Source organism: Oikopleura dioica, chromosome XSR, assembly GCF_907165135.1.
Source record: "Oikopleura dioica chromosome XSR, OKI2018_I68_1.0, whole genome shotgun sequence".
Classification (NCBI taxonomy): domain Eukaryota; kingdom Metazoa; phylum Chordata; class Appendicularia; order Copelata; family Oikopleuridae; genus Oikopleura; species Oikopleura dioica.
Window position 1 is genome coordinate 11,642,063 of NC_137294.1, and position 23,857 is coordinate 11,665,919.

General features: G+C 41.6%; 8 protein-coding genes and 2 long non-coding RNA genes across 11 annotated transcripts; 3 read left to right on the forward strand and 7 right to left on the reverse strand.

The window, feature by feature from the left end:
• Positions 1 to 11: 11 nt before the first annotated feature.
• LOC145708296 (crk-like protein) lies at positions 12 to 1,585 on the reverse strand. The gene is made up of 6 exons (XM_081785954.1): positions 1,414 to 1,585; positions 1,170 to 1,331; positions 904 to 1,113; positions 436 to 642; positions 263 to 391; positions 12 to 217 (listed from the first exon to the last, which is right to left on the reverse strand). Exons 1-6 carry the CDS (start codon positions 1,492 to 1,494, stop codon positions 215 to 217), a joined length of 792 nt encoding a protein of 263 aa, XP_081642080.1. The 5' UTR covers positions 1,495 to 1,585; the 3' UTR covers positions 12 to 214.
• On the reverse strand, positions 1,584 to 5,147 carry LOC145708295 (cysteine protease ATG4B-like). 2 transcript variants are annotated; one of them, XM_081785952.1, is made up of 7 exons: positions 5,067 to 5,147; positions 4,049 to 4,198; positions 3,641 to 3,814; positions 3,290 to 3,604; positions 2,545 to 2,778; positions 2,448 to 2,494; positions 1,584 to 1,977 (listed from the first exon to the last, which is right to left on the reverse strand). In XM_081785952.1, the coding sequence occupies exons 1-7, from the start codon at positions 5,112 to 5,114 to the stop codon at positions 1,887 to 1,889; spliced, it is 1,059 nt and encodes a 352-aa protein (XP_081642078.1). In that variant the 5' UTR covers positions 5,115 to 5,147; the 3' UTR covers positions 1,584 to 1,886. The 2 variants fall into 2 exon arrangements, with proteins under 2 accessions (XP_081642078.1, XP_081642077.1); XM_081785951.1 differs by lacking the exon at positions 5,067 to 5,147 and adding an exon at positions 4,380 to 4,495.
• A 212-nt stretch (positions 5,148 to 5,359) lies between these two features.
• LOC145710488 (histone H2A-like) lies at positions 5,360 to 5,719 on the reverse strand. Its single transcript, XM_081788246.1, has one exon. It carries the CDS (start codon positions 5,717 to 5,719, stop codon positions 5,360 to 5,362), a length of 360 nt encoding a protein of 119 aa, XP_081644372.1.
• A 3,484-nt stretch (positions 5,720 to 9,203) lies between these two features.
• LOC145709356 (histone H2A-like) lies at positions 9,204 to 9,566 on the reverse strand. Its single transcript, XM_081787037.1, has one exon. The coding sequence runs from the start codon at positions 9,564 to 9,566 to the stop codon at positions 9,204 to 9,206; it is 363 nt and encodes a 120-aa protein (XP_081643163.1).
• A 402-nt stretch (positions 9,567 to 9,968) lies between these two features.
• Positions 9,969 to 10,234, forward strand: LOC145710606 (late histone H2B.L4-like). Its single transcript, XM_081788393.1, has one exon. It carries the CDS (start codon positions 10,027 to 10,029, stop codon positions 10,228 to 10,230), a length of 204 nt encoding a protein of 67 aa, XP_081644519.1. The 5' UTR covers positions 9,969 to 10,026; the 3' UTR covers positions 10,231 to 10,234.
• Positions 10,235 to 11,328: 1,094 nt separating this feature from the next.
• LOC145706674 (kinesin-like protein KIF11) lies at positions 11,329 to 14,927 on the forward strand. Its single transcript, XM_081784100.1, has 11 exons — positions 11,329 to 11,433; positions 11,477 to 11,600; positions 11,643 to 11,910; positions 11,961 to 12,428; positions 12,471 to 12,599; positions 12,644 to 12,924; positions 12,969 to 14,152; positions 14,199 to 14,393; positions 14,437 to 14,550; positions 14,600 to 14,725; positions 14,770 to 14,927. The coding sequence occupies exons 1-10, from the start codon at positions 11,353 to 11,355 to the stop codon at positions 14,714 to 14,716; spliced, it is 2,961 nt and encodes a 986-aa protein (XP_081640226.1). The 5' UTR covers positions 11,329 to 11,352; the 3' UTR covers positions 14,717 to 14,725; positions 14,770 to 14,927.
• A 280-nt stretch (positions 14,928 to 15,207) lies between these two features.
• Positions 15,208 to 16,022, forward strand: LOC145706393 (uncharacterized). Its single transcript, XM_081783787.1, has 4 exons — positions 15,208 to 15,483; positions 15,527 to 15,621; positions 15,665 to 15,739; positions 15,780 to 16,022. The coding sequence occupies exons 1-4, from the start codon at positions 15,216 to 15,218 to the stop codon at positions 15,963 to 15,965; spliced, it is 624 nt and encodes a 207-aa protein (XP_081639913.1). The 5' UTR covers positions 15,208 to 15,215; the 3' UTR covers positions 15,966 to 16,022.
• Positions 16,023 to 16,137: 115 nt separating this feature from the next.
• Positions 16,138 to 17,338, reverse strand: LOC145706392 (ER lumen protein-retaining receptor 2-like). The gene is made up of 5 exons (XM_081783786.1): positions 17,179 to 17,338; positions 16,926 to 17,089; positions 16,676 to 16,876; positions 16,502 to 16,629; positions 16,138 to 16,287 (listed from the first exon to the last, which is right to left on the reverse strand). The coding sequence occupies exons 1-5, from the start codon at positions 17,287 to 17,289 to the stop codon at positions 16,235 to 16,237; spliced, it is 657 nt and encodes a 218-aa protein (XP_081639912.1). The 5' UTR covers positions 17,290 to 17,338; the 3' UTR covers positions 16,138 to 16,234.
• A 720-nt stretch (positions 17,339 to 18,058) lies between these two features.
• Positions 18,059 to 18,447, reverse strand: LOC145710143 (uncharacterized). Its single transcript, XR_014135011.1, has 3 exons — positions 18,310 to 18,447; positions 18,162 to 18,264; positions 18,059 to 18,121 (listed from the first exon to the last, which is right to left on the reverse strand). It is a non-coding gene; the product is annotated as an uncharacterized LOC145710143 (long non-coding RNA).
• Positions 18,448 to 19,863: 1,416 nt separating this feature from the next.
• LOC145709760 (uncharacterized) lies at positions 19,864 to 20,627 on the reverse strand. Its single transcript, XR_014134937.1, has 3 exons — positions 20,252 to 20,627; positions 20,011 to 20,191; positions 19,864 to 19,967 (listed from the first exon to the last, which is right to left on the reverse strand). It is a non-coding gene; the product is annotated as an uncharacterized LOC145709760 (long non-coding RNA).
• Between the last annotated feature and the right edge of the window lie 3,230 nt (positions 20,628 to 23,857).

Below are 23,857 nucleotides of genomic sequence, written 5' to 3' on the forward strand. Positions count from 1 at the left end.
CACATGAGAAGTGGATTTGAATGAATGATTAGTCAGTTTTTACAGAATCTAAAAAGAAAGATAAAAAGAATCGCGGTATTTGATATTTGAGTCCGTGCAAATCAGCAGTGGGAAGAAAGTTTCAGTCTTTTCTGGAATTTCGAATATTGATAGGTTCGTTTTGAGCGTTGAATTCCTGTTTTTCGTAAGTAGAAGAATAAACGATAAGAAGGGATTACTTAAATTAGACTAGGCGGGAAGAAAGAGGCTAGGCGAACTTTACTTGCAATTCTGAAGCGTCAATTATCTTCACATGCGTGAACGGAAAGTGCCCTTCTCTGGAAGTGCCGCGGATTCTGCCTTCCCATTGACCGTTCACGTTTCTGCGCGTCACTTCGATTATATCATTTACCTGAAAATAACAATTGAAAAAAATACGAGAACCCGATTACTTACATCGAGAGGAAGAGCTTGGGGATCGTAAGCGTTGGGCACTCGTCGCATGATGACTCTGGCCAAAACAGCGTCGTTGTGGGAAGGCGGCCTGGAGCCACCAGGTGATGAACTCGGCGTTCCAGAGCTCGGAGGATTCCTCGTAAAGGGAGAGACGTACGGGACCGGGATTGTTCCTGTCTTTCCGTCGTCGTTTTTCGCGCGCCACCACTAAAAAAGTTTTTAAAATGAGTTTTCTAGAGCATGGGAAACACACTGGGAAGCATTTTGCACTTCTCAGGCAAGGTGAGAAACACCCATTTGTCTAGAGAATTTTTGTTGCTCGCAGAGGGAGTTTCAACAACGAAATTTCTCTAGACAAACGAGTGTTTCCCACTTCGCAAGAGATGCTTCTCAGGGCATTTACCAAACTTCGAAAAAGGTTTAACGAACAGTTTTTGACCAATAAAAGAGCAAATTTTAGAAGAATACCTTTTCTTCTTGTTTTTCAATGACTTCCAAGATTTCGCCGCGACGGAAAGGCAAGTCCTCGTCGTCGGTTCCGGCGAAGTCGTAGATCGCCTTGACGAGTTCCTTGGCGAGGCGGGGCTGAATCATCGGTTCCGGCTGATGCCTTGGCCTTTCTAGGGGTGAAATAAGCGTAGTTGTATCCAACAGATTCACTTTGTAATGATCAAGAAGCTATGGTTGATTGATCAGTTGCGTTATCAGTTCTGAGCCGTTTTCGTCGTTCTTACCTGCGGAAGATCTTGGAAGTTCAAGTCGCCGATCATGTAAGTGTTGTCCGACTGGCGAATAATCTTGTAGTGCATCACGCGGCCGTTCTGCGACACGGAGAGGACGTAGTCGTCGGGAGCTCGGGGAGACTTGCGCACCAAGAAGGTCCCGTGGTTTTTGCGCTAGAATATTCGTTTGAATAAATGAATCTGACAAAACTGCTATTTACGAACAAAATCGACCTCTTCCTTTCCTAATTCTTACCTGTAGTTTTTCAACAGCTTCTTCCCGGTTCATTTGGCCAAAGAACCACTGGCCTCTGTTGTGCGAATCGAATTCGTTCATTTTCCGCCCTCAGCACACCCTTCTTCTTTTTCTTTCCAAACGAACCAGAAAAAAAGAAACACTTTGTCAATTCCGACAATTTTCTTGAAGAGATTTTGTCATTTTTTTATTTCAGTTTTTTTGGTGTTGATTGCACAAAAGAGTAATTCAAACACGGTCTTTTTTTCGAAATGTAGAATTTTGAATTTGAATTTTGAATATTGAAGAAAGCGTTATTAAAAAATCAAGGCACACAAAAGATCGGAAAGGGGGTTTTTCGAATTATATACAGCCGGTTTTTAAGAGTGCGCGAAAGATGATGAGCTGCTTTCTTTTTTTTTTGGATAGGTCGGTTTTTAAGTGTTTTTAACAGACAGAATAGAAATAGGATGGAACAGAAAGAGAGACAGAAATTAGTAGATATCCAATACTTCGTAGTCGGATGTAGAGTCGTCGCTGTCCGCCGTTACAGTAATGGAAGACACCGCCACTTTTCGCTGGGAAACTTGGTCCAGGGTGGCTATTTTGGATTTGGGGGTTAGTTGGAATTGGATTGGATCCAATCCAATAAGGTTTGGATGGAATTTGGATGGCCAGGGTACCGGATTTTGTTGGGGAAAATTGGGCAATTGGGGGAAATTGGGGAAATCGGATCCAATAAAAAATATATCTCTAAACTATGCAAAGTTGGGTCATTTTCATGATAAAAATGAACAATCTCAGTTAAAAAAATCATTGTTTTGGCTCTGTTGATCCTCCTTTCGGATAAAAACTTACTGTTTCATTTCTTTTCAAAGTACTAGAAGCCTTGGAAAAATTGGAAACCCAATTGGATCCAATTGGAATTGGGGATTATTGGGGAATTGGGTAAAATTGGATTGGATTGGATTTTGGATGGATAGCTTCGACTCAAAATTTATTGGATGGAAATTGGATGGCGAGACCCCGAAATTTTGTCCAAAATAGCCACCCTGACTTGGTCAACAACTCCAAACGGCAAATCGGGGACATCTTTTACATCCTGAAAAAAGCAATTGAGTGTCTACAAGAAAATAGAACAGTTGATCTTACCTTAGTCCAAAGAATAAACTCTTCGACAGTGTTAAAAATGAAGCCGACAGCTAAACTCGGGTCCAACTTGAGCGCTTTAATCCAGCAGAGCTTGTCCGTGTGGAGGGATTTGTCGAACTCTTCAAAGGGCATGTGGTTGTTGACAGAAACGGGCGACTGCTGCGTCGTGTGCGGATCTAGGTAAAGCAGCCACGTCTCTTCATCTGTTTCTTGGTAGCCGACGAAGTAGTGCGCCTAAATCGGTTTAAAATCGTTTTCTAGAGCCTGGGAAACATGCTGGGAAACGTTTTGCGTTTCTCAGCCAAGGTGAGAAACACCCGTTTGTCTAGAGAAATTTTGTTGTTAAAGTTGCTCGCAGAAGAAGTTTCCAACAGCAAAAAGTCTCTAGATGAAGGGGTGTTTCTCACTTGCCAAAAATGGACAAAAAATAGCTTCTTCCATCATTTCCAGTCTTTTAAAAGGGTTTATCGAGAGTTTTAGGGGATGGAAAAGGCCAAAATTCAGTAAAGAGAATAATTCACGTTTTTTCAGGATTTTTCCGAAGAATAATGACCTGATCTACGTGAAATTGTGATCAAAACTGGGCTCGTTTACCCTGACTCAGGTTTTCGACACAGGCAATCAAGATCAGTATCGAAATAACTTGAAAGTTAGCCAAAGCTTTATTATTAAAAACTGCTACGCGGCCTTTGAACGTTTCTTTTTTAAATTAAGTTGGATTGCTTCTTCTTTATAAGTTTTTTACCTGGTTGGGTTTTCCGCCCATGATTCCAACGCAGTACTTTGAAGCGAGAAAGACTTTCAACGGATTGACGTAAATTTCATTTACATTGTTGAGTCCCAGACGCAGCGGAATAATGAGCACAAGTGGCGTCGGATTGCCTTGATTGACGATTTGCGCGGAGACGTCTTCGATGGAAACGACTGAGTCCATGGCGACAGCGACGCCGAAGCCCAACGATCTGCTTTTGGTGATTCTCTTCAGCACCTGGGCCATCGTATTCGGCCCAAACCACTCGCCTACAGCGCGTTTTTCCGCCGTAGCTCCTGTCAGCGCAATCTGAATTTTGAGTTTTTCACTTGTTTGTGCTTGTACCTGTTGTATACTGAGCTCAGCAGAGTGCGTGTCCCGGAAGAGCTCGAGAATTTCTGTATATCGCTCGTCCTCGATCGCTGCTTTATCTCTCCAAACGTATTCGCGGCCAAGACGTTGCCTCAGTAAGCATTCGGCGATGATCATTTGTCCGGCGCGAAGCATACAGCCCCAGCCCTAGAATTGAGGTTTCACAGTCGTAGATAAAAATATACATCATCCCAGAGAAGTAATTTGATTATACTGAACTATCGATAAAGAAAACATCAAATCCTAGAGCGGCTTAAAAAAACGAAGCTAACCCTAACCCTACCTACTACTACTACTACTAGAATCAATTCTACCATCGAGCCGATATTTTCACAACTTCTAGGATATTTCCTTTTCTTTAGAAAGCAGATCACCAAGTACCTGATCAGAGGTTGGGCCAGAGCCACCTATACTGGCGAAATTCCGACGATAAGTAAACCACAGTCTCGATTGGAAGTCTTCTGTAATTCTTTCCAATTCGGCATGTTCTTTTCCCAGCAGCGTTACTTTCTTATTCTTGTCTGGCAGCTCCTAAATTACTTTTCTCAATAGAATAAGAATGAAAGAAAAGGGGTTGAAACGGGGAGACAAGTGGGGGCTTCGAAGTTACAAATTTTCAAACAGAGTTTTGTGAAAATTTGTTGCTAGTTCTATTGTTAGGAACATGGCTAGTGGTAGATTGATTTTTCATTTTTAATCACTTGAAACTAACCCCTTGGATTTCATTAATATCTCCACTTTGATCGCCACTGGATGGGAAGAAGCGAGACATAACTGCGGGGATCATGAGTCCAATTTAGGCCTATCTCATGTCGAGACAGTAACAGTCTAAAAACCCAAAAATAGATTTTTCTTCAATCTCCTATTTTGTCATTCAAAAACTTCAGAATCCAGATGAAGAAGGAGACAAACCGACATTTGGAAAAATTGTATGAAAGAGCCGCATGCGGCTTAATTCTTAATTCATTGAAATCATAGCCTCAAAGTTCAAGTACTTGATACTGGCTTTGGCAACTTGTGGATAAAACCTGAGTCAGGGTCGTGAAATAGCTTTAATGAATAGCCGCGTACTGTCTCAATCTATTTAGGACTTTTTCTAAAGATGATGACCCTGACTCAGGTTTTCAACAGAGGTTGCCGAGCTAAGATTCCAATATTTTCGAGTAAAAAGCCGCGTTTCAATTTAAAAGCCGCATAGAAGAACTTACTACAGGCAAATTGATTCGAATTTAGTCATTTGCATAAAAAGCCGCGTGCGGTTTTTTCATAAAGACAATTCTAAAGCTCAAAATTTAAAGTCAACTTCAATTTTTTGATAATTATTTTTTTCTTGAGTCATTTTTCCGCTCTCTTTTTTTCAAAGAATCGACAGATCAGGAGATTTTCTTTTCTTCTGTACCTCTGGGCCTTCGAAGGAAACGTTTTCGTAAGTAGTCGAGAACATCATTAACGAAACGCGACGCGGAGCTGACAAGGCTGCTTTTCAGACAGTGCTTGCGTAGGCGGCGCCCTCCTGTGACGTCTCGTCAAAATTCTCTACTTTCGTTTCTTGTGATAATGAAAGATAGCTTTATTGGTTGATAAATTATCAATGATAATCGATAAAATGAGCAGTTTTCCAAGGAAGACAAAATTTAGTTCATTTGTGGCCCTTAAAAGGGCCGGTTTTGAAGGAGCATCGAAAAGATGCCCTTAGTTCTTCTTGGGAAGGAGAACTGGGTTGATGTGGGGGAGGACACCACCCTGGGCGATGGTCACTCCGTCGCAGAGTTTCACCAGCTCTTCGTCGGTCTGGATGGCGAGCTGAAGATGTCGGGGGTTGATTCGACTCTTCTTGTTCTCCTTGGCGAAGTTGCCAGCGAGTTCGACGACCTCGGCGGTGAGGTACTCGAGGACGGCGGCCAAGTAGACGGGAGCACCGGCGCCGACGCGGTCAGCCCAGTTGCCCTTGCGGAGCATTCGGTGCACTCGGCCGACGGGGAAGGCGAGTCCAGCTCGGGATGAGCGGGTCTTCTTGGCGGCAGCGTTAGTCTTGGCTTTTCGTCCGGACATCCTTTCGTTTTCTCGGTAAAGTGAGAATGAGCAGTTTCGCGATTTCGGGCTCCTTATATACGCGTTGCTGGGAAGAACAACAGCCAGCTCTAGAGACTTTTTTCTCCAAAGCGCGAAAAAAAACAACAAGGATGCTCTGGAATGCTCAGCAAAAGGAGAAAAATGACGAGAAAGTCCATAATTTCAGGAATAGGCTATCGATTTCACTAATGACACTGTCATTATGACAGCGAAGAGCTGTTGATTCTAGTTTAGTTGTAAATTTTGACACTTCTGAAATATCAAGTTTAATTTATTTAATTCGAAAAGAATTCTTTTGGCATTCGCGCAGGTAACTTGAAAGTAAGAGTGATAGAGTATGCTTGAGACAGAAGATACCATTTTTCCATTTCCATATTGAATTGTTCGTTCACTAAAGCTAAGAACTCGTTGTTTGGTCCAAAGTATATGAAATCATTGAAAGTGTTAAAACAGTCGGCAGTCATCTCGTAAGGAGCGTAGTATTCACGACAAAGAGGGATTCTGACTTGAGAGCCAGAATGGTCGATCAAAGTGTTTTGGAGGATGTATTCGGAGTTTTCGATTCGGTCGACAACCATTTGGTGGAAAATTATTGATCCATCGGGATTCAGATAGGCGCCGGTTACAGTCAGGGGGCGGCTGAAGATGAAGTTTTGGTGGAGGAGAACTGAATATTGAATTTATTTCAAAAGACTTTTTGTAAAATTAAACCTCGTTGAAAATCGAATTCTGATAATTTAATCGGGCTATGGTGACAGATAATTTGCCATCCACTCTCATTCAAATAAGTTCTGAATTTCATTCTTCTGAGAAGCAATTCAATTTCATTATCTTGAAATTTCTGTTCTTCTTTTTTTGGATTGAGATTGAATCCAGCAAAACTACGCGGATAAACAACCATTGTCAAAATGGTGAAGATATTTTCGAGAGAAAAATACTCTTCGAAAAGCGAGAGTCTCATTTCACCCACTTTCAAATCATTCATGACCGCCCATCGAAGAAGAACGCTGACTGAAAGCGGGACACACAGATTGCTTTCTTTTTGATTTAAAACGTTCGTCGTCACATTTTTAAAATCATAATTAATCTCCCTTGTAAGTTTTTGTTTGAGATTGGCCATTGCGGAAGATTTTGTCAGATTTGGATCGTCCAGGCAGAAGTCAGAAGACGCGCTTTCCAATGAGATGATTTTCGTCATTTGCTTTATTTCTTGAATCTTCGGAGGACGTGCCTTCAGATATCCTAACCAGTTTGCATTTGCAGCCTTAAGATTATGATTTTTTATTACAATGAAGAAAATACCTCCAGTGATCTTCTTATCTCTTCCTCGCCGTTATCGATCGGGTTATATAGAAGACTCCATGCTGTCTTCCATTCAGACAGCACGAAAATGTAAATTAAATACAGGTTGTTAAGAACATCATAATTGTGGCAAAGTTGTTCTGTTCTTGCAAAGCCTGCAGAACCAGCATCTAAAATAGAGTATTCTTAGATAGGCTATCTAAGATAGTCTCTCAGAAACAAATTCCAAACTATAAATACAATTTCATCTCAGCTTGACTCAAGATTATGTAGACTTACAAAGGTATTGAAAATGTCTAAACTTCCCTCCACTTCTTGCGTAGCCCATTTCTTGGTAGCTCTTCCTTTCACTTTTGTTATCAACAATCCCAAAATCAATCCATTTCGCTTTTCCGAGTGCCACTCGGCGAGTGGTCTCCGTTTGCCCAAATCGCCATTTGCCTAAGATCTCCGTTTGCCCAACTTGAGGAAAAGGCGACTTGGGCAAACGGCGATGTGATTTAATTAAAATTGATTGACCAAATAACTTTATTTTATTGGCTTCTCCACACTCAATCCCGGCTTCAACAACTTCTATCCTAGCTTTTCAGAGGTCAATCCTTGTGACTAAAACTTCAATCCTGGCATCTCCAGCGTCAATCCCGGATTCTTTAACGCCGATCCGGGCGTCACTAACATCAATTCTAGCTTCTCATACGTCAGTCCCGACTTCTCAGTTGTCAATCATGGCGTCTCGAAAGTCAATCATGGCTTCTCAAAGATTGGAATGACGTTGGAAAAGCGGCTTTTCAAAAGCCTAGATTGAAATTGATGAAGCCGGGATGGACGTCGAAGACCCCGGGATTGACATCAGAGAAGCCATGATTGAAGTCGGTGAAGCCAGGATTGACGATGTAGAGACCAGAATTGACGATGGAGAAGCAATGATTGATTTAATATCAGTGATATTGGAGAAGTTATGAGATCTCCGTTTCCCCAAGTTGGGTGAACGGCGATTTGGGGAAACGGCGACTTGGGCAAACGGAGACCACTCCCCTTTTCCATTTTTCAAAAGAATATTTTCTGGTTTTTTATCGTGATGATCAATTCCAATTTTCCTTAAATAATCTTCCCCTTCTATAACTCCAATTACAATTTTCTTCCTTTCTTCCAAATTCAAATTTCCGTCTTTCAACATGCTTCTCAAATCAGAGTCGCACTTTTCCATAATTGTTATCCATCCAATACAGTCCTCTTTATCAACATCGTCGTTTGAAAAAACTTCAATGTTAACGTAATTTTTGATGATATTCGTATGAAAGGGGAATACAATCTTCATTTCCATCCCGACTATGCGCAATTCGGTAATCTAAATCGCAAGATATGAAATGCAATTAATCAAATTATTTATATAATATAACCTTTTGAAAGATGAATTTCAAATTTATATTCTTCATTATTTGTGGTAAACAATGCGGAGTCAAACGCCTGAACCCGAACAGCAACATCTAGGTCTCCAAATTTTTCATTCAGTACGAATGCTTCTCCTCCTGATGATATTATTTTATCACGAAGAGACTGATGAAGAATCCATTCTCCAGTTTCCGCTTTTAATTCTGACCGTTGAGTTATTCTGCCGCTAAAGGTTGGGTTTCTTTTCAGAATTTTCTTTTGAAACAAGGTCATTTGTTTTGTCTGCAATATCTTATTTGATATTCGAGGAACGAAAATTATTTTTAATATGTCATCCTTAAAAATAATCTCCTTCCATCCAGCACAATCTTTACTGTTGAACTCCATTCTCTCGACCGACAAGATCAATCTGTCCAGATCATCTCTGCTTGTAGTTCTTGTCAATTTCTTTGTGAAATCTTGCAGCCATGACTCGATTGCTTCTCTCGTTAGCTCTTTCGGATGCGTTAAAATTTTTAAGTTCAACAACCTTGAAGCATAATCTCTGAATTTATCCATAATTAATAGAACGTAACTTCAATTATGAATAAATTTGACAATTACAACTACCAAACTCCAAGGCGATCAATAGACAATGGCAGCTTAATTCAAATAAAATTATAAAAGAGGAGGAAATCTTTCAATGCTCAGCGAGCAGTTTCTCAAAATGTTCTTTGTAATTTGTGGCCCTTAAAAGGGCCGGTTTTGAAGGAGCATCAAAAAGATGTCCTTAGTTCCTCTTCATGGGAAGGAGAACTGGGTTGATGTGGGGGAGGACACCACCCTGGGCGATGGTGACTCCGTCGCAGAGTTTCACGAGCTCTTCGTCGTTCTGGATGGCGAGCTGAAGATGTCGTGGGTTTATTCTTGTCTTCTTGTTTTCCTTGGCTGCGTTGCCAGCGAGCTCGACGACCTCGGCGGTGAGGTACTCGAGGACAGCAGCCAAGTAGACGGGAGCACCGGCGCCGACGCGGTCAGCCCAGTTGCCCTTGCGGAGCATTCGGTGCACTCGGCCGACGGGGAAGGCGAGTCCAGCTCGGGATGAGCGGGTCTTCTTGGCGGCAGCGTTTGTCTTCGCTTTTCGTCCGGACATGTTTTCGTTTTCTCGGCAAAGTGAGAATGAGCAGTTTCGCGATTTCGGGCTCCTTATATAGGCGTTGCTGGGAAGAACAACAGCCAGCTCTAGAGACTTTTTCTCCAGAGCGCGAGAAAAACAACAACGAGCTCTGGAATGCACGGAAAGAAAAACAAATTTTCTCGAAATCGTGCTTCGAGAACATGTTGTTTTTGTTATTGAAAATCGCGGCGAAGGGTTGTCTCCCGCACGAACATCCTCAAGGCCGGATTTTCTATAAATACGCGGCGAAAACGCAGTTGCTCACCACTCACAAACTTGCAAAACTTGTGAAACAGCAAAAATGGCCAAGACCAACGCCAAGCCCGCCGCCGCCAACACCAGAAAATACCGAAAGGCCCGAAAGGAGTCCTTCGCTATTTACATCTACAAGGTCTTGAAGCAGGTCCACCCCGACCAGGGCATCTCTTCGAGAGCCATGTCCATCATGAACTCGTTCGTGAGCGACATCTTCGACCGAGTCAGTGGCGAAGCTTCCCGCCTTGCCAAGATCAACAAGAAGTCGACCATCTCCTCCCGGGAGATCCAGACTGCTTGCAGACTCCTCTTCCCCGGAGAGCTTTCCAAGCACGCCGTCTCCGAAGGTACTAAAGCTGTGGCTAAGTACAACGCTGCTAAGTAATTCTTTAATTACGAAGAGCGAAAAACCGGCCCTTTTAAGGGCCACAAATCTTATGAAAACAGCTTACTAATTATGATTAGTCAGCTAATTTTTTATGGTATGATAGTCCACATTCAATTGTAGGACTCGATGTCAATGAAGTTATACTCGACATTATTTCCGAATTCAAGAAAGTACCAAAATCAGCTGCTCAAGACTTTCTCAAGAGTGAGTATTAAATATAGTCTACATTATAGCGACTATATTATATATTCTTCTCATTAATGCTCGATCTTGACCCTAACCCAGAGTTCCTGCACATCTAACTTTGATCTAGGCATGAGGAACAAGGGGCGCTACCAAGAAGATGTTTGGAGTTAACGTCGGCAAATCTACAAATCTACCTGCAAATCTGCTTCTGTACTTCTACTTTTATGTTATTGCAATTCTAGATCAATCAATTAAACATTCGTTCTTCTGTGAAATTCCTGCTAAGAAATATATTTATAAATAATTGAAAAATGAAAATAAACCGAAAAAAGAAAGATCTAAAGTTAGTCTGGTTGGCCTGTCGAAAGCATGATCGATGATATCGACGAGATTATGATGCTTTTGAATTCAATGCCGGCGGGAATCAACAAGGAGAACCCAGCTGAGGAGGTATTGCCGTAGAAACATGCTCCAAGGATAATTACAAAAGTGATTGTTTTGATAGAGATTTTTCTTAGTGGTAAGGTAATTCTTCTGGATAGGCTGTAGACTGGCGCCCCGAAGGTCCTTCTTCTGGGTCGGTTTCGGACGAAGCTAATTCGAAATCGGAAGCACGGCAGTCGTCGCAAGCCACAAACAACGAGGCGGGGAGAAACCAACCAGGTCTTGCGAATCTCGCTCGAAAACCTTCCCACATGTGGCATTGGCCTATAAGAGGCCTTGTCTATGGCGGAAAAGCTCATTTTTCATTTTTTCCACCGCACATGCCACCGCGCCGGGCAATTTCTTGATTTTCGCTCGATTTACTTTTCGCGATTATTGCACCTTCAATAGAGAACATGACCCTTAATAAGAGAAGAACCCGTCCTGGACTTTCATTTTCCTTAATAAGGAATCTCTTGAATAATTATATTTTTCTAGACTTCTTTCGAAATGATGAAAATGCCGCTCGAAAAATTCGCGCAGTCATCTGAGGAGAAAAATGACAAGAAGCAGCGAATGGACAAAATAAAGGTAAAATACATTATCTTAAATTTGTATAAATTTCAATTTCTAGGTATGCGTACGATGCAGGCCGATGAACGAAAAAGAGACCACGGAAAAGGCGCGAAGATGCGTCGATGTCTCGGAGAAAACCGGCGAAGTTAGGATCAACAAAAAAAGCTACTTTTTCGACAAAGGTATTTTTCGATTCTTTTTCTTGATTTCAACAATATTTTTAGTGTTTGGTCCTGATTCAAGCCAAGTTGCCGTCTACAAAGAGGTCGTTGTTCCAATCGTCAAGGAAGTGCTCGGCGGTTATTCTTGTACCATCTTCGCTTACGGCCAGACTGGTTCAGGAAAAACGTACACGATGGAGGGAGAGAAAAGATCCGGCAGCGAGTTTTCGTGGGAAAACGATCCTCATTCTGGCATCATTCCGAGGACGATGAACCACATTTTCGACAAGCTGAATTCTGGCGACTTCTCGGAATACGCCGTTCATGTGAGGTAAGAAAGAGCAACCAAAGGAAACTTCAAAAATCATTATTCATTTTTAGTCTCATCGAAATCTACAACGATGAAATCTTCGATCTTCTCTCTGACCGCCAAGACATCGAGAAGCTCAAGATGTTCGACGACCCAAATAAAAAAGGAGCTGTGAAGATCAAGGGCGTCAAAGAATTTGCAGTTTCCAACAAAGAAGACATCTACGCAATCATGGAGCGAGGATCGCAGAAGAGGAAAGTCACAAAGACGAAGATGAACGCACACTCATCGCGATCACACTGCGTCTTCCAGATTCAATTGAGCACGAAGGTGAAAGTCGAGGACTCGGATGGCATCGACGAGGACTACATTCGACAGGGAAAACTCTACCTGGTCGACTTGGCCGGAAGCGAGAATGTTGGGCGATCAGTAGCGCAGAATCAGCAAGCCAGAGAAGCGGGTCATATCAACCAGAGCTTGCTTGCCCTCGGGCGAGTTGTTACTGGCCTGGTTGAGGGATCACCGCACATCCCTTATAGGTAAATACCTTCCACTCTTCATCGCCTCATCCTTCCTTTTAGAGAGTCGAAGCTAACTCGACTTCTGCAAGACTCGCTCGGCGGATCAACGAAAACCTGCATCATTTCTACTATCTCGCCGGCCAGCACTTCTCAGGAAGAAACCCTCTCAACCCTCGATTACTCCGCTAGGTAAACGATCCCATCAATAGTTCCCAATCAAAATCTCTCTTCAGAGCAAAGAAGATCTCCAACAAGCCACAGATCAACCAAGTGATCAAAAAGCGAGCTTTGATTGAAAAGTTTGTCAATCAAATCAAAGCGCTCAAGGCAGATCTCGCCGCTTCTCAGCAGAAAAATAGCGATTACATTGACCCAACTGAGTATGAGAAAATGAAGGAGGAGTTGGAAGCGCTGAATCTTGAGAAAGAACAGATGCTTGTCAAAGACGCGCAAATTGAGGAAGAGATGCAAAAGTTGAGAAACGAGATCGACGACCTAATTCAGAAAAACAAAGGTAAATATTGTCTATATTTTCCTAGTCATGAACTTATTTTCTAGAGCTGAAAAGGAAGTACAAGTCCGTGAAGGCCGATCTGCACAAAACAGATTTCCTGAAAGGCGAGCAGCTCAAAGCCAATCTCAAGCAGTATCACCTAACAAAAGACCTCTGTACCGATCTCGACAAAAATGAGGGCGACATCGTCGAGCTCCAGCGCGCGCTTGGTTCTTGCAAACAAGTGATGGAGAAAAACGCGTCATCGATCGCGAGATTTAGAGAGGACGAGATTCCAGAATGCATAAAGCGATCGGATTTCGTCCAGAAGAGCACCGATGCGACTGAGTCTCATATGGAGAAGGTCAAGGCGAGTGTCGGTCGAGTGGAAGCGACATTGAAGGAAGAGTTGGATTCGCATGCCAGCGTTTCGCGAAAAGGATTCGAAGACCTCACCGCAGGTGTGAACGAACTCCTTGCCAGCTTCAAGTCGAAAACCGAAGAATGCGCTGGCGAAGTCGAAAGCACCTCCGAGCGTCTTCTGAAAAAACTTTTCGAGAGTCTTGAGGATTTCAAGATATCGCATGACAAGTCGATCCAGAAGCTGCAGACGATTACGAACTCTGTCAGCAGTTCTGTTGAGTCACTAAACAGCGAAGTTCTCGAGTCACTCTCTTCCATCCAGCCAGAGATGGAAAATGCGACTTCTGCGAGCGAAGAATCAACGAAGATCCTTCGCGAAACAGAGAAAAAGATGAAGGAGACAATTGAAGCGACGATGAGCCAGATGATGAGCCAGATGATAAGCCAGATGTCCCAGTGCCTTTCTTCGAAGAGCTCTGCCGACGAAAAGCTCCGGAACGCGGCGAATTCTGTCTCCAAATCTGTCGAAAGCGCGAAAGCGACACTCGAGAGCAAGACTGGAGACATAAAGAACTCACTTGCGGAATCAAAGAAGACTCTGGTCGATGTCAACCGACAAACGAGTGCTCACGTTGAGACTTCCATCGACAAAAAGCAAGCATACTCGGAATCGCTCAAGGTCGCTCTTGACAAGATTACTCAAGATGCGAGTTGCCACGAGAAGACTTTGTATTGGCGAGTGAAAACAGCGACCGAGACATGTACCAGCGAATTGGAGAAACGCGAACAAGGGCAGAAAAAAAAGCTCTCAGAAATCAAGGACGAAGTTGGAAAGCTCTTGTCCGAAGGAAAATCGTTCGCGACTGCTCAAAAATCTCTTCTGGAGGTAAGCTTTCCCCTTTTTATCCTTTAAAAAAAAAAACTTAATTCAGGAAATCGACGCTTCAAACAAATCCACTGAAGGCGCCCTCACTTCTCTCTCATTGGTAGAATACAACGAGAGCGGAGAAACTCCAGCAAAACGCGATCGACGATCTCTTCAGAAGCCTCTGAGCATCAGGAACGAAGTGCAGATTCTTCGCGAGTACGAGGAGCCGTCCACAACAATCGACGAAGAAGATCTTCCGGTAGCTGACTTGATTGAAAACTGATTTTTACTAATGATTTCAGCAGGATGAGAGTCTTCCGACAGAACCAGAAGAAGAGCTAGACTCCAAAAACATCTCCGAGGACTCAATGGCCTTCGAATGCCGACAGGCAACATCATCTGCTCCTATGTTTGGGGTGAGTCATTTTTTGTATCTTTTTTTTTGCATCTAAATCGAATTCAAAGGAATCGAAAAAGACGCGCTCTAAAAAGCGCAAGGGTCCCAACTCTCCTCTCGTCGAGCCTGCTGGAAAACGAGCGTCTGATGAACACATCCAGGCAAAGAAATTTGGCCCCTCTTAGCTTCCAAGGGTAAAATATGTCTTGATAAATACTGTTATTATCTTTCATTGTAGCCAGCGCTCAACAAGAAGAATTGAGTAAATGTAGACTGATCAACTTCCTCACCAGAAATCACAGCCCAACACTTTCACATTCCCTGTATATTTCACTATTCTAAACAAAGCTATTATATTTTTTATCACCTGCCAATTGTCTCAATAAAGAATCTCCAATGTAACATCCTGAGTTTATTAATTTTATGCAGAATGATATTTGCCTATTTTTGGATAATACAAAAGATATAAATACATGGCCAAAAACTGTTTTTCCTAATCTATTAGCGGCTTACTTACAAGTCGATAAAACTGCACGAGTTTTCCCTACTTTGAGGATTGGGCGTAATGCAAAAACACGGGGCGAAGTTTATCACGGCGGGGCGCTGAAAGTTCCTGTATAAAAAGAGGCTATTGCTGTATCTATCCATCAAATATTCAACCAGCGAAGAAGACAAAGTAAAAAGATGGCTAGATTTTTCAAATACTTGGCTTTTTTCCTCGTCCTGATCAGCCAGATCGCCAATATCACCGTCGAAGCGGGAAAAAAGTACAAAAAATCGAAAAAAGCGGAGCCCGAACCTGAACCAGAGCTAGAACAAGAGATGGAGCAAGAAATGGAGATGGAGAATGAGTTCGAGAATGAGTTTGAAAACGAATTCGAAGAGGGACAAGAGCAAGAGCCTCAAATTGTTCCCGATGCCGGAGTTCCAATGGGCCAGGCGCAGAATGAGTGTAAATTTGAATTGATAAAGTGCCATAATTAACGAGCTTTTAGTGGTGTCGTTTGCACTTTTAGTGGCTGGCACATGGATTGCTATTTCAGTCACCCGGCGGGTTACACGATCAATTTCTAGCGTCGCTAATTTGGAGGTAAAATTATCAATTTCCGTCGGAGACTTAAATCAAATTTTAGGTTTTGGGTCTTATCGCTGCTATTGCCATGTCCTACTACTGTTACAATGGAAACCAGGCGCTTTTCGGCACCATGGTAGTTCATAAAAATTGATCTTTATACAATGTTTTTCAAGAACACGAGTTTTGGAAAGCTCTGGACCTCCGCCACCGCCGCCGAATTCGGAGCAAACGCAGGAGAACTCGTCAAAAATCTGGCTCAACTTCTTCTTCTCGTCTTCAAGGACGGCTTTGCCTACGCTTCTAGTGCCTTCAACTCTGCCAACCTGTCCCTGTCCGGTCCAGCAAATCCTGCTCAATGAGGCTGAATATCAATAGTTTCCAATTTTCCACTTTTTAGCGGCTTTAGCGACCCTGTAACCTACTTTCTTCTTTCAACATTTGTCAAACTCTCTTTTTTTGTAGTCTGTGGTTAAATAATAAACTTTATTAATTTAGAATAACTATACGCATTGTATCAAATTTTGTCAAATTCTCAAAAGGGCCGTACATTTCTTCCTTCACCATTCAGAGTCACAGTTAGCACAGTGTCAATACAGTAAGATAGATAGAGAGAAAGGGAGACAGCAGTTCAGACACCTTGCGATCCGCCACCAGGGATTGTGAGTCGCTTACCGTAGAGAACTAGAAATAAAAAGTTGAATACTAAAATGAAGAAGAGAACAGATTCAAGTATTGTTGGGCTTGAACAATAAGGGTGTTACTACGTTAACTCTATGAGAAAATTCCTCTTAAAATTGTGCTAAGCGAAGCGCACTTTCTTTAATTTTGTCTGGATTAGAGAAATTAAGGGCGTCACTTTGTTAACTCTCCTAGAAAAGAGCGCTTGAAAACGTACCTTTAGTGATGTAAAGGTAGAAGAAATCCATGTACAGGACAGTTTGAACGCAACCAGCGACGACTGCGATTTTGTCGACAAAGTTCTCGTGGGTGTATCGCCAGTACCAGTTGACAATGTACAGTGCTCTGAAGAGTATTGGATAGTAGGAGAAGAAGGAAAGTAGAGTTTTACCGGTAAGCTCCTTGGAAAAAGAGGTAGTGGCTGGTGATGGATTCAGCTTCGCCAGTCTCGGCAATCATTTGCAACTGGGGCATGATCGCCACGGATTCGAGGTAAATCGAGAAGGTCCACAAGAGCTCGGTGATGTTGAAATCGTGGTGGACGAGGAAGGCCATGCCGACGGCGGGAACGAGGATGAACTCAATTCGGAACCTGGAAAATAAAAATTAGAAAAAAAAGAAAACTAAAAAAATGAGCTCACTTATCGCCTTCTTCGTTATAAGTAGATCTGAATTTCGAGTAGATGAAGAAGCACGTGACGAAGGAGCAAAGCAAGTAGACGCATTTCATGAAGGTATTATACGGACTGATGAAGACAGTGAAAAGATCCAAATAACGAGTCACGAAGACGAGGAAAAATAGCACCTGAAAATGGAAAAAATGAGTATTCGCTGAAATTGAATTTGGATGAAACTTGGATTGAGGGAGGATTTGCATTGATTTAGTTGATTTACCTGGGATTTGCCGGAGATGCCAGAGACTGATCTTGACTTCCAAATCTTGGCGAGAAGGATCAGCATGGCGAACAGGTGCGAGAGATCGCCACATAGTCGGAAGAGATTCATTTTCTCGGCTTCCTGGCTTCTGGATTCTCTGTCGCGGAAGAGCAGGAACAGCGGGTGACCGGTTCACTCTTCTGTAATCAAACACTGGGAGGGGATATTCGCCGTGGCCTAACCCGGGCCAATAGAAGGCAGCTCCGGGTGACCTGGACCGCGGGCCAGTACGGCCTCCCGCTAGGCCCTCCTTCTATACCTCCCAATTCGTTAATTGTGTAAATATTATCTTTCTTGAAGCGCGATTGTGAGAACAAGTTAACTATGCAACTTTTCATTCAAAATTTCTAAAAATTCAACGCGAAAACCTAAACTTTCAATGCTCAATTATAACTCCTAAGCAATCCAATCAACATTAATTAACTTTATGTTTACGATCAAAAGAAGTAGAGAGCTAGAAAATGATAAGTAGGAATATCTTTTTTATTATTATTCAGTGCGCAGCAAAAGGTGAAATCCGGAATCGCTCTCAATAATAGAACAAAAAAGGGACTCACCATCATCTTCTTGCGCAAACAAAAGAGCTCTGAAATAGTTTTAAGGGGGTACACGTTGATAAATTTTTCACTCATAGGCAAGTGGGAAACACTTCTTTTTATCTAGAGACTTTTTGTCTCCTGCAAGCAACTTTAACATCAAAAATTCTCTAGAAAATCGAGTGTTTCTCACCTTGCCTGAGAAGCACAAAAAACATGTTCTTTTCAAAAGAAAAATGGTGGGAAAACAATTCTTCGACATCTACGTCTTTATTGGAGATGATGGCGACTCCCTTAGCTGCCCAATGTTGAGATTAAAAGCAACGTCTTCAACGACTTTGTGCGAATCTCCTCTGAAAATCCAACTGCACGCACGTTAAAAATTGCATAAATAAGCTAGTTTACCCGCAATCACCGCCACTAGATCTTGTCGTGCAGTCAGAATACTTTTCCGCTATCACATCAAAATTTGCCACTGTCGTTTCTGCTTTGATAAGCTCTAGTTTTTCTAAAAAAAATCGTTGGAAAACTTGAAAAATTTGAATAAAAAGACCTCTAGCCTGTTGGCGATTTCGTTTGACCGGGACCAAATCAGCTGTGGAGGGATTTCTTGAGCCAGAATGCTTCACCACGATGTGGGAAATCTTCACTTTTGTCGTGAAAGTCTTGATTCCACGCTGTTTTGCTTGGATGTATTCGTCCATGTAGTCTGTCAAAAATTCAGAAATGGGGAATTTGGCGGATTGAAATCAAGAAAGAGAACAGCCAAAAAACCTGAATTTATGGATTTTTTCAAGGAAAATTTCGCTTTTCTCGACTTGGAATTATCTTGGCTCGGCAACCTGTGTAAAAACCTGAGTCAGAGTCATGTAAGAGCGTTAATAAAAGCCGCTTAGCGGATGTTTTTAAAATGTAGCCGCCTAAATTACCATCTCAATCTGCATCGCGGCCAAGCGGCAACTTAGGACCCTGACTCAGGTTTTCAACACAGGTTGCGCTTTCTGAGAGAGACTCCGAGCCTCTCTTCTGAACTTTTCCTGAGCTTGGACCAGCTTTTGACGTCGGTTTTACACTTGTCACGTTATTGACAAAAGCCATATTCGACGAAAAATTCTCTGGAATTAGGGTAATATTTTTGAATAAAATGATTTGTATATAAAGATTTTGAATAAGCAGTGTTTGAACCGTTGCTTTTCGAAAGTGCTCTCTGTCACCATCAGGAGAGCGAAAAAAAGGAGAGAGAGACTCAGACATTGGTGTTCTGTAATCTCGTCAGATTGCAATTGAACTAATGGACTGAATGGTGTTGGCGATCGATTTTGTAAATTTTCGAACTCGTGATTTCCCGAGCTAATTTTACTCAAACTGATTACAGTCTAGGAAGTACAGAGGGCCAATTACGAGCTTAGGGGATTAGACTAATTAGTCTCTATTTACAGACAGACTCATAAAGATAGACTCATTATACATAGAAGGGGAGAAAGAATGATTTGATTTTAAGGGTCTACTCGTCGATTTGACCATTTCAAACTCGGATTTTGCGGGTTCAGGAGGTTCAAATGCTATTTTTGAGGTGTTGAGCTATTGAAACCCTTTACTGAAGATTTATTTAGCTGTAAATAAAAGGAGAAATTGAAGCAGAAGAATGTCAAGGCAGTTGATGAATTGGAGAAAAGGTCGCGAACGGGGTCAATTATTTAGTGTTTTCGCTGCTCAGAGGATTACGCCGATTGCCAATTTCTCGTTTCTTCATGATTGCATTTACAGAAGAAGAGTTGCATCGCGGATTCAAGAATTCGCAAATTTGCAGTTACAAAAGTGACGCGCTCGCGAAAATAGGCCGAGACATAATCTGTATAGTTCAGTTTATTATTGAAAATGGAAAAATAATGAGCCTCGCTGTTGCCCTGTTGCCTGCTAATGCCGCTATGATTATAAATCGTGCGAGTGAAAAAGTATTCTCGCATCGAGGGCGCGGTAAATAACAAAATTCTCAACCCCGCGCAAATTCATAATCTTCATTTCGCGAAAAAAAAAACAAAAACTCGCCTCTTTCTTGACATTTATTAAATAAACATTAAATTCAATCAACATATAAACATAATGAGTAGGAGTTAAAGTAGCAGTCGTAGTGATAATAAATGTAATCCTTCAAGCAAATACAGTCAGATGCAATCATAAAGAGTCCGCCAAACAGAGAAAGTATCAAAGCTATAATCAAAATGTTAAGTTTTCAAGAGGAAGCTTCCAATACCGTTTTTGAACCAAGTTCTTCTTAGAGAATAATTCTTCTGCTCCTCATTCCCTCCATCAACAGTTGTTGGTACATTTCTGATTCGAGTCGAATTTCGAATCATTCGACGGCGAAAGTAAATTGTTGAGAAGACGCATATGGCTGAGAAAACGAGAGAAGCAATTCTAGTTCGCGTGGGTCGCTGAAAAGTATTTTCGTTCGCAAAATAGTTATACCGTATAACTTATACGGAAAAACAAACATCAGCGTGATATGATGATCGGTAGCGACTTTGATTTCTCTCATAAGCCCATACAGCAATGAGATCGTAAATAATCGGCAGCACAAGAAAAAAGCTAAAAATAAAAGTTTCATGAGCCTCAATTTCCGCCCTTCATTTTACCCAGCAGCATTGTCCACCCAGTCCCCTAAATTCCGCCAAAAGAGCTTTCCCTTGCTCATCACAAGAAACATAATATGAAAGGCCATAAAAAAAGCCCACAAAAACGGAATACTGGAAGTAGTGCCGCGGCAAATGTCTTGAAGAAAATGATCCCATGCTCTGGCTTTTTCGAGCTCTCTCAGATACTCCTGATACTCCTCTCTGTCCATTATTCTTGGCTATCTATTTTGTTAGAATTGAGCCTTTCCCGTTAGACTAAAGGGAAAGAGGCCGGCTGATTGAGGATGAACGTCACTACGTTCCCATGATAACAAAAAAATGCTCAAATGCTTAGTTCTGAGCTTGGGAACCGGTGCAGAAAACCTGAGTCAGGCTGTAAAAGATCGTAAATGGAAAGCCGCGCAGCGGCTTTTCGAAAAACGAAGCCGGAAAGCGGCTTCGCCAGAATTTGCCAACAGATTGAAATTGACTATTTCAAATACTAATATTTCCATTTACGATCTTTCACAGCCTGACTCAGGTTTTCTACACAGGTGGCTAAGCTCAGGAAGAAAGAGGATGAAGAGCTGAAACGTCAGTAAATTCGGTTGTTTAAGTTCGCTCTTGAATTTATTTTGGTGGCAAATTCTGATCGGCAAACATCGAATTTATAATTTTGGTGAATGTTTTGGTGCAATTCTTTTTATTTATGCACAAGCGGGGCCGGGATGAAATTTCCATTCCGTAATCCCATTTTGAGAAATAAAAAGATAATAATAATTGTAAAGTGCGGGGGTCAGAGCAACGGCTGCTTGAAAATCAAACAGGGTTGAAAAAATGGGCGCTGTTCGGAATGGGATTAGCTTGTTTCCACACCTCAATTTTCAATCGGCGCATTATAAAAATTACGCCAAATCCATCAAAAGCAAGAGGCCTTCTGCTTTTTTCTCGAATTCGGCAATTTTGAATTTGGCGAAAAACACCGCTCGCGTGAAATTCCGACAGAATGAAGCAACACTGGAAGAATTCTCTTTGTAAACAAAATAAAGCTAAAACAAAATAGAAATAGAAATGCGAAATTCCGAACTTGTTTCGCCCCCAGTTTTTTTTTTCTCACATTATCATGAGAGCATTCCAGTTGACACCACATACATCCAAGGCAAGCTAAGGGGGTAGGCATCGATAATGGCCAGTTTCGTAAAGCCAATTCTCTAAGAGTTATCACAATGACACCCTTATTTTACTAAAGAAATTTCAACCTTCAATATTCATCTACTGTATAACCCCTTTTTCAAAAATTAACGTAGAGATACCCTTATTTCGATCAGTCAAAAACATAGCCGTATCTCTAAATCAAACCCTAACCCTAACCTAAACAACTTTTTTCTTCAAGAAATCACGTAAAGATACCCTTATTTTGCCGCTTAATCTAACCCTAACCTCTAAATATCAAAAATCTATTTATTAAAATTTTGTTTCATTTTTCTTTTTTTAATAATTTTCTTCTTCAATCCCGCAATCGAAAAAAGCCTCCCTCTCCGCCTAAGAGGATACTTTTCTGCCCTTTTCCAAGATTTAATATAAATAATAAAGAATTAAACTTTATTTAGCAGCGAGGCTGAGTGGTCGTCCACTTTCATTTCAAAATCGTTTTGATCTCGGACTTTGACTAAAATGGGTTTATTATCTTAGGAGGAAAACTTAAACTCAAGTGTCTCCGGCGCGTTTCAACCCCAAGCTCCGAAAATGCTTATTTAAAAAAATCCTTTTGTTGATTGCTTTTTTAAAATTCAGAACTAAAAAGTTAAGGGGTTAGACTGCAGTAATTAGGTTTTCATTGAGGCTTTTCTCTTGAAATTTACATAGTGAGGCCCTTATTTTGTGGCCTGAAATAATGCTAAGGCCCTTATTTAGTTTTTCTTAAACACCAAAATTTAGCAAGCATACACCCTTAAGTGGCTAGAGCACGTGAGAACTGACCCTCTTCAGGACTTTATACAGGGTTGGAAATCGTTTCTTTTTATTCAAATAAGGGTGTCTCTATGTCAGCTCTTCGAGATAAGTTTGGACAAAGGTTGAGTTATCGACGTCTGCCCCCTTAAAAATGAAGATGACTACTAGTAAGTAGTAGCTTCTTCCAGAAACTCGGCGCTGGGCTAGTTTTAATTTCTCAGCAACAGAATTCGACAAATTTGCAAAAGTATATCTGGCGCCAGGATATTGGATTATTTTTACGCAAATCGGCAGTGCCCCTTGATGTCGATGATTATTCACAATACAAGTGAGAGAAAAGCGTAAGGAGCTCAATTCTGGTGTGAAGTGCTCGTTGCCGGAAACACGGATCGGGCTCGAGATTATGGATTACTTCCTTCGTTAGCCAAAAGCGTTAACAAATTTGGAAAAATTATAAAATACGAATTACGATTGGGGAAACGCCTTGTCCATTTTGCTTGTCAAAAAAAAGAGCGACGCCCTAAAGCTCTATTTATCAAATAATTATATTAGCAGCTTATCACTGCTGCCGTTTTTTCTTTCTTTTTTGGACATTTCGAGAATTAGGATTCACCATTCGATGCTCTCTTAAAATATTGATGAAAAATTAAGGCTGTACACGTCCTTAATTTCAGTCTTCAGAGGAACTTGTGTCCGGAGATTAACAAAGAGACGCCCTTATATTTTCTGCTAAGATTTTTCTTTAGGCCTTCTTTTGTGAGCGGCAACCTGTGCAGAATCCTGAGTCAGGGTCCTGATTTAGGACTCCCGAAAGAACTTCGGTATTTCCGGACCCTGACTCAGGTTTCTTGACAGGTTGCCGAGCCAATAAGTATAAAAAGGTCTAAAGAAAAATTTTGGCAGAAAAAATAAGGGTGTCACTGTGTTATCATCCGGAGAAATATACGGAGAAAGACACCTGCAATTTTTTTTGCCGAGGAATTGCAGTTGTTTCTGTCATTTCTTGATTATGCGTGTTGGTGAGAAAGAGTAGTACTTTTTGATTTCGGCACTATTTAGTTGCATTCGTGGTAGCGTAGCTTTTTTCGAGTTGTTGGGAAGGATTGAGCGGGCCAGCTGCGCCAGTTGCGGCCTTGTAAAATCACTTCAATATCAAATAAGGATGAGAAAATCTGAAAATGGCGGCGACTATGTAAGTGAGAATTAATAAAATTAGTGTTTCGCCCGCCGCCGGTGGTTGTACCTTCTGCCCAGCACAGAAAAGTCCAGATTTTACTTCTCTTGAGACTTCAAGTCCCACACTGAAGATTCAGCACTTCTATAATTCTCATCAAAAACCTAGTTGGTAATTTTTGAGATCTTTAATCGCAGTTCTGGCAAATAACGTGCATGCTATTGAGATGATTTACGGTTATTTTGAAGCTTTTACGAAAAGAAGCTTTGAACAAATTTTAACGCTAGTTTTCATCTTTGAATCTGAATGTCGTTGGACTAAATGGCTCGATTTGGGGTTTTAATCTGATTGAAGAAACT